Source organism: Ipomoea nil, unplaced genomic scaffold, assembly GCF_001879475.1.
Source record: "Ipomoea nil cultivar Tokyo-kokei standard unplaced genomic scaffold, Asagao_1.1 scaffold2780, whole genome shotgun sequence".
NCBI lineage: Eukaryota > Viridiplantae > Streptophyta > Magnoliopsida > Solanales > Convolvulaceae > Ipomoea > Ipomoea nil.
Genome location: NW_017619208.1, coordinates 312,493 through 320,240, shown reverse-complemented (window position 1 = coordinate 320,240; position 7,748 = coordinate 312,493). Strand labels below are relative to the sequence as shown.

General features: G+C 38.1%; 1 protein-coding gene across 1 annotated transcript; it reads left to right on the top strand.

Annotated features, from left to right (window-relative positions):
- The first annotated feature begins 2,462 nt into the window (after nt 1-2,462).
- LOC109157415 lies at nt 2,463-4,666 on the top strand. The gene is made up of 2 exons (XM_019305324.1): nt 2,463-4,224; nt 4,392-4,666. The coding sequence occupies exons 1-2, from the start codon at nt 2,463-2,465 to the stop codon at nt 4,664-4,666; spliced, it is 2,037 nt and encodes a 678-aa protein (XP_019160869.1).
- Nucleotides 4,667-7,748: the final 3,082 nt, after the last annotated feature.

Here is a 7,748-nt window from a genome sequence, read left to right as displayed (position 1 = left end):
TGTGGTCCAGACATCAAATATGCACTGCAGTTTCATCTCAACACAACTACAGTTTCATTTCAATTTACTTATAGTTTCATTTGATAATAATATAATAAAAATAATACGTGAGACAATGTTAGTTTAGATAGGAACGTTATGTTGTGCAACCGTGTGCACTATGCAAGGTGCACACGGTTCTAAATTCATAATTTCTATACTATAGATTCATAATTTCTAAATTGTAGATTCATAATTTAAATACAGTAAATTCATAATTTCTATACTGCAGATTCATAATATCTGTACTGTAGATTCATAATTTCTGTACTGTAGATTCATAATTTCTAAACTGTATAGTTATCAAATTATGAACATATAATTCTGTGATTTGTGAATACAGAGTTCAACAATTGGGAATATGAACATAAAAAATTATGAACATAGAGTTCTGTAATTGTGAATATAGAGTTCAATAATTATGAATATGAAGTTCAAAAATTATGAATATATAGCTTTATAATTATGAACATATAGTTCAGTAATTATTAACATAAAACAGTGTGTACCATGCACAATATAATTTATTGTTTAGATACATTATAGTGTCTGCTGTTTTGGAACATGGTCCACAAAGCTTTGTGGACCGCGTTCCACAGTATAATTGCTGATATAATTGCCACCTACTTTAGTACTAGTTTTTCACGCGCATTGCGCGATTGAGATAATGCCCAATGTTCTTTTTTTTTTTTTAAATAAGTATTTTGAAGTATATCAATGCAAGATTATATTGAAATTGTTCATGCATAGATAATTGAATGTTAAATTTGCCTATTTAAATAGGCAATTCTAAGTTTACAAATGCAAGATAATATAGTCAAGTTTGATTATAATTGTCAATAAAATAATTGTATAGGTATGGTTGAAATCAAATACGGGACATAAGGGAGAGCAAATAAAAATTAGGGCATAAAATATTAAATATATACTAATATTGAAGAGCTAACTGTTGATTGTCAAACAAGGACAGTGGGAGATAGTTTTCCACTTCAATTTATTGTGTGATTTGAATACTCTTTTTATCAATAAATCTCCCAAGTAGTTAATATGATTGGATTAATTATATTTTTATTGTATTTTTATTTTTTAAAAACAATTATTATTATTATTATTATTATTATTATTATTATTATTATTATTATTATTATTATTATTATTATTATTATTATTATTATTATTATTATTATTATTATTAAATATATGTATACCCTTAGGTCATTTTACATGTTAATCTAAACAGCTAATTTTTTCAAATATCTTTTTACCAACCGTTGATATAATTCACTGGTCAAATTCGCTAATATAATCCGCTAACGCCAACCGCTAACTGCTGATTGTCAAACAAGGACATTGCGAGGTAGTTGTCACTTCAATTTGTTGTGTGATTTGAATAGTCTCTTTGTCAACAAATCCCTCAAATAGTTAATATGATTGGCTTTATTAATTATATATATTTTTTAATTTTTTCATGGTATTATAAAATACTTGGTAAATAAATATATAGCATTATTTTGTATTATAACTTTGATATTTAATTAAAAAATAGTGCACAAAAAAGATAATAGACAATGTAGTGAATATAATCAATTGATGAATTTGAATATAAAGAATTTTTACATTGGAAAAATATAAAGACAATATAATTAATAAAATTATTTCTCTGAATTAATTTATTGATAATGCCTCATTAAGTGTGTTTGTATTAGGAGCTCAAAATCTACATGCACAACACTATACACTTATTTAAATTTTAGATTGTGTGTAATGAATTGCTTCTTCCATTGTTTGTCAGTTGGTACTTTTAGTCCTTATAATCATCATTATTCTGTTGCTTGCTTACAGAGTGTTCTACCTGGCATCCTTCAAGGTGATAAATCAGACTCCCTTTTGTATGGTTCTGTTGATAATGGGAAGAAAATATGTTGTAAGAAAGACTTTCATTCCAAGGTAGGTTTCCTTTGATGTAATTTGTGTTCCTTTTTGGTTGTGGGATTTCTATCTGCTAAGAAGCAATGCCCATCCATGGTGAAAATTGTTTCTTTTATTATGATGTATGAAAGAACCCCATCAAGCAATCAGTTTTTGTTCCAGTAATTTCATGCGATCCTTGCATTATGTACCTATTACAATTAACGCATTATGTATTTACAGTTAACAAATTATGTACCTTCTGTTTATTTACAGGTACATAATATGGTAAAGAATATCGGAAGCTACTAAAGAAGACGGTCAACAAGTCAATAAGCACAGGAGCACTACTGTAAATTAGCTTGTTTAGAAGTCTGTTATAACCGTCTTCCTTTCCCTCCTTGTATATAAGCTCGAAGTCTTCTTCTTGCTGCAGTTGTAACAAACACTTTTCCATTCAATGAGATCAGTTCCAGTTTCTTCTTCTTCCATCATGCAGATAGCACTCAGCTGACATGGTATCAGAGCTATATCGTTCCTACGCAGCTGTCGCTTCAGGCGCCGGCAACTCTAGTCAAGGAATGCAGAGCGGCACTCCAATCAACCAAACTCCAGTCACTCCGATCAATCAGACTTCGATCCAAGGAACACCGGAAGGAACTCCACAGCGGAATCTTCAGCGGCAGAGAAATCGAGACTCAGAGGAGAATCCTCTGTTCATCGGAGTCAATGATAATCCTTGCACAATCTTGGTGAGTCCTCCGTTAACTGGAAGTTCGAATTATAATACTTGGTGTATATCTATGCGCATAGCTCTCGAGGTAAAGAACAAATGGAGCCTGATAGACGGGAGCATCGCATCGCCAATAAGAGACCAACCGCAGTATAATACATGGAGACTGTGCAACCTCATTGTGTGCTCCTGGCTGTTCAAGTCTGTAGATCCGTCCATAGCTCAGTCCGTGATGCATATAGACAAAGCCAAGGACATTTGGGATGATCTCAAGAGACGTTTCTCCCAGCAAGATGCACAACGAATCTCTCTTCTGCAAGATGAGATCCATGGACTGAAACAAGGCTCTCTTTCAATCAATGAATACTACACCAAAAGTCGCACTCTATGGGAACAAATGAACACTCTCAGACCTCTCCCCATCTGTAAATGGAATCCTCGATGCGCATGTGGCCTTGTTGATGAAATCAGAAAAGAAAGGGAAACAGATCAGGTAATACGTTTCTTAAAGGGAATGAATGAAGAATACAGTAGCTTGAAGTCGAATGTCCTTGTGTTAGATCCTCTTCCTGAGGTCTACAAAATTTTTGTGATGGCTGAGAAATTAGAGATGCACATCAGCCTCAATAACCTGAGTCTAGGTAGTCTGGATGTGATCCATTCTAATGTTGTACAGAACACTGCCATTGGGAATAATAATGATGAAATTGTAACAGCTTTCAATAACCATAATGGAAAACGAAATAACATGATGAAGGCGAAATGTACATACTGTGGGATGTCAGGCCACACCGTGGATAAGTGTTATAAGAAACACGGGTATCCTCCTGGTTGGATTCAAGGATTCAAATCCAAAGGCAAGCAACAATCTAATATGAATGCAGCAGTGACAAATGATACTGAGAATCCGGGAGCAACCTCTGAGCAGCTTCAAAAAATTCTGTCCATCCTCCAGCCAAGCCAACAAGTTGGTGCTTCCAACACAACAGCTGTAGTGTCTTTGACACCGAAGTTCGATGAGAGCTCTTCAATTGAGGAAGGCAAGTCTCCTATAACACTTGTTAATTCATTTGCTTTATGTTCATCCACATGGATCCTTGATTCAGGAGCTACCAATCATATTGTATACTCTTTGGATTTTCTTGTCAATTATCAAAAGGCAAATGGTGCAAAAGTGAACTTACCTACTGGACAACGAATAGCTGTTGAGAATATAGGAGACGTGAAGCTCAGTCATAATCTGAGGCTAAGAAATGCCTTACACATCCCTACATTTCAGTTCAATATCATCTCTGTAAGCAAATTGATTCAGGACTCATCCTATAAACTAATTTTTCTGCCTGGTCAGCGCTTGATTCAGGAGAGTCTTGGCACGATAGCTGGTATAGCTAAAGAAGATAGGGGTTTATATTTGTTGGAGACCACAAGACCACCAGCTAAAGTCTCTGTTGTGCAGCAAGCCGATCCTGATGTATGGCACCAAAGGTTGGGGCATTTCCCAGTCAATAAGCTCCACCTTTTTAGCAACATTGATATCAGTCATAGTACTAGTTTAGCATGTGATGTATGCCATATGGCTAAACATAAGCCTTCCCCCTTTCCTCTGAGTGTATCATGTTCAAAAGCTTCTTTCGACTTAATACACGTTGATATATGGGGACCCTTTCCCGTTTGTTCTTTAAACGGAGAGTACTACTTCTAACTGTTGTAGATGATTTCTCAAGATATACGTGGCTGCATATGATGAAAGCAAAGTCTGAAACGAGACAATTTTTGAAGAAGTTTCACGCTTATGTTTTTACCCAGTTTGACAGGCTAATCAAAGTATTACGTAGTGATAATGGAACCGAATTCAAAATGGAAGAGTTCCTCTCAGATAATGGAATCATCCACCAAAAGTCATGCGTGAACACACCTCAGCAAAATGCCAAGGTGGAGAGGAAACACCAGCACATTCTCAGTGTTGCTCGTTCCCTCCGATTCTAAGCTCAACTCCCCTTAGAATTCTGGGGACACTGCGTAATGCATGTCGTGTTCTTGATTAATAGGCTTCCATCTCCGGTCCTTGGATGGAACAGCCCCTTCCAGAAGCTATTTGGACACATGCCAGATATCACCGGCATCAAAGTCTTCGGCTGCTTATGTTATGCGGCCACCCTACCCCATGCAAGAAACAAGATGGATCCAAGAGGAAGAAAGTGCTTGTTCCTTGGATTCCCAGCAGGCACAAAGGGGTATATACTATATGACATAAAGGATGGCACCACGTTTGTATCAAGAGACGTGAAGTTTTACGAGAAGCAGTTTCCTCTATTTGCAAAAAAGGCACCTCACCACAAGATGTCACACTGTGACCCACCCCTGCCTAATATCCCTATTTCTTTGGATGAGCAGACACCACTTGAAGCCAGTCATCACACTGATGAACCACAACCGATTGTCAGACAACAAAGCAGTAGCCCTCTTAATGAATCTAGAGGCTTGCATCCAGCAGAGGACAGAGATAGTTTAATGATGGACACCAACACTGATCAAAGCCACAATGATCAGCAAGACACACAATCTGCTACCAACGACATCATTCCTGCCATCCTTCCTAGACGATCAGAGAGGGATCGTCGACTGCCCAGCCGGCTGCAAGACTACTATTGTGACTCTATCACTCAAGAAGGTTCATCCCCTCAAACCTTGGATAGAGTAATATCATATGATAATCTCTCTTTTCCTCACAGGATATTTTTCATGGCTGTTAATAACATTGAGGAGCCACGAACTTACAATCAAGCCATGAAACACGAATTTTGGAGAAACGCCATGGCAGCCGAGATCAAAGCATTACAAGACAATAACACTTGGGAATTAAGTGATTTACCACCAGGAAAAACTCCAATCGGCTGCAAGTGGGTGTTTAAGGTGAAGCTCAAAGCTAACGGTTCTGTTGAAAGATACAAAGCTCGACTAGTAGCCAAGGGCTACAATCAACAACTTGGCATCGATTATATAGAGACATTTTCTCCCGTTGCCAGAATTACCACCATACGTGCCTTTCTTGCTGCGGCTGCCTCCAAATCTTGGCATGTTCATCAACTTGACATAAATAACGCCTTCCTACATGGTGATTTGGCTGAAGAGGTGTATATGGCTTTACCACCAGGCTTCCAAGGGAATAAGGACGGACAGGTTTGCAAGCTCCTAAGATCTCTAAACGGCCTCAAACAGGCCAGCCGCCAATGGAATGCAAAATTGAGTCAAGCACTGATTAACAAAGGCTTTGAACAGTCTAAATCAGACCCGTCGCTCTTCACAAAAGGCAAGGATGATGATTTTATTGCTACACTAGTGTATGTTGATGACATATTAGTCACCAGCCCCAGCATACATCAGATTCAAGAATTGAAGAAGTTCCTGGATTCCACCTTCAGTATCAAAGATCTGGGGAACCTGGGGTTCTTCCTGGGAATAGAAGCACACATGGATGATTCCGGGATTAACATTTGTCAACGAAAATATGCTCTTGACATATTAAAGGAATCCGGTTTCACCACCTGCAAACCGGTCAACACTCCCATGTTTCCAGGACATGCTCTAAACAAAGAAGATGGCGCAATCCTTCCTGACATTAGCAGCTTCAGACGATTGATTGGAAGGTTATTATACCTCACTGCGACGCGTCCTGACATTTCCTACGCAGTACAACAGTTGAGTCAGTACATCGATGCTCCAACAGACAAGCACATGATGGCAGCTCACCGGGTTCTCAGATATATCAAAAAAGATCCCGGGCAAGGATTATTCTATCCTAGAAACACTAACACGCAGCTCAATGTTTTTTGTGACTCTGATTGGGCAGCATGTTTGGAAACACGGAGATCTATCACAGGATTTTGCGTCTTCCTTGGATCCTCTCTTATATCCTGGAGATCGAAGAAGCAGCCCATAGTCTCCCGTTCCTCCTCCGAAGCAGAGTACAGAGCCCTGGCTGCCACTGTATGCGAAGTCATATGGATTAACTCTCTCCTTCGTGACTTGCACACCCACACCACCAAAGCCGCAGCTGTCTTCTGCGACAACAAATCCGCCATTGCCATCGCCGAGAACTATGTATTCCATGAAAGAACGAAACATATAGACATCGACTGCCACATTGTTAAGGAAAAAGTCTCTCAAGGGGTGATCAAGCTTCTCTCAGTCCCTTCACACTCCCAAGTTGCAGATGGATTCACAAAGGCACTACCCACTTCTATGTTTCGTTGGTTCATATCTAAACTGGCCATTCAAAGCCTTCATGCGCCAGTTTACGGGGGGGGGGGGGGGTGGGTATTCGGAAGCTACTAAAGAAGACGGTCAACAAGTCAATAAGCATAGAGGCACTACTGTAAATTAGCTTGTTTAGAAGTCTGTTATAACCGTCTTCCTTTCCCTCATTGTATATAAGCTCGAAGTCTTCTTCTTGCTGCAGTTGTAACAAACACTTTTCCATTCAATGAGATCAGTTCCAGTTTCTTCTTCTTCCATCGTGCAGATAGCACTCAGCTGACAAAGAAAAGCAAACAATATGTTAATTATAGCCTATATAGGTACATCATCTTGACCACATTCAACAATACGCATATTGTAATTTGATACTTGGTGAAAATATCCTTCATTAGTTGTATCCCTTCAAAAGCCTTAGTAATATTTGCTAGTCGCTCTTCCATGGATGTTGTGTTTGTTGTCAAGGCAAGGATAACAAGGAGATGAACTTTCATTGCTAGAAGGTTTCTTTGGGGAAGTTTGACTCTTGTAGCCAGTAAATCCCTTTTGAATAGAGCGAACCTCCACTGCTAATAGACTCGCCCGATTGCGAAGTTCTATGGATTTTAAATCGCTTGATCTCTAATATGAAAATGTTTAAAATAACATTTCAATAGCTTTTCAGTAAAATTTCAATATATATTTTTGAGATGTTATGTCTTGGTATAATCTCTATATTAATGGAAAAAATATTGGATAATATCAAAGCCTCCGGATCTCCAATAGAGACTTATTTTTAGGCCGGGCAATTTATATCATGCACCATGGTTCACAT

What these genes read in the sequence shown, in the direction of transcription:
- LOC109157415 (XM_019305324.1), top strand. Translation starts at nt 2,463, where the DNA reads ATGGTATCAGAGCTATATCGTTCCTACGCAGCTGTCGCTTCAGGCGCC. An exon ending in CAACATTGATATCAGTCATA is followed by an intron (nt 4,225 to 4,391) that starts GTACTAGTTTAG and finishes TAACTGTTGTAG; the next exon opens with ATGATTTCTCAAGATATACG.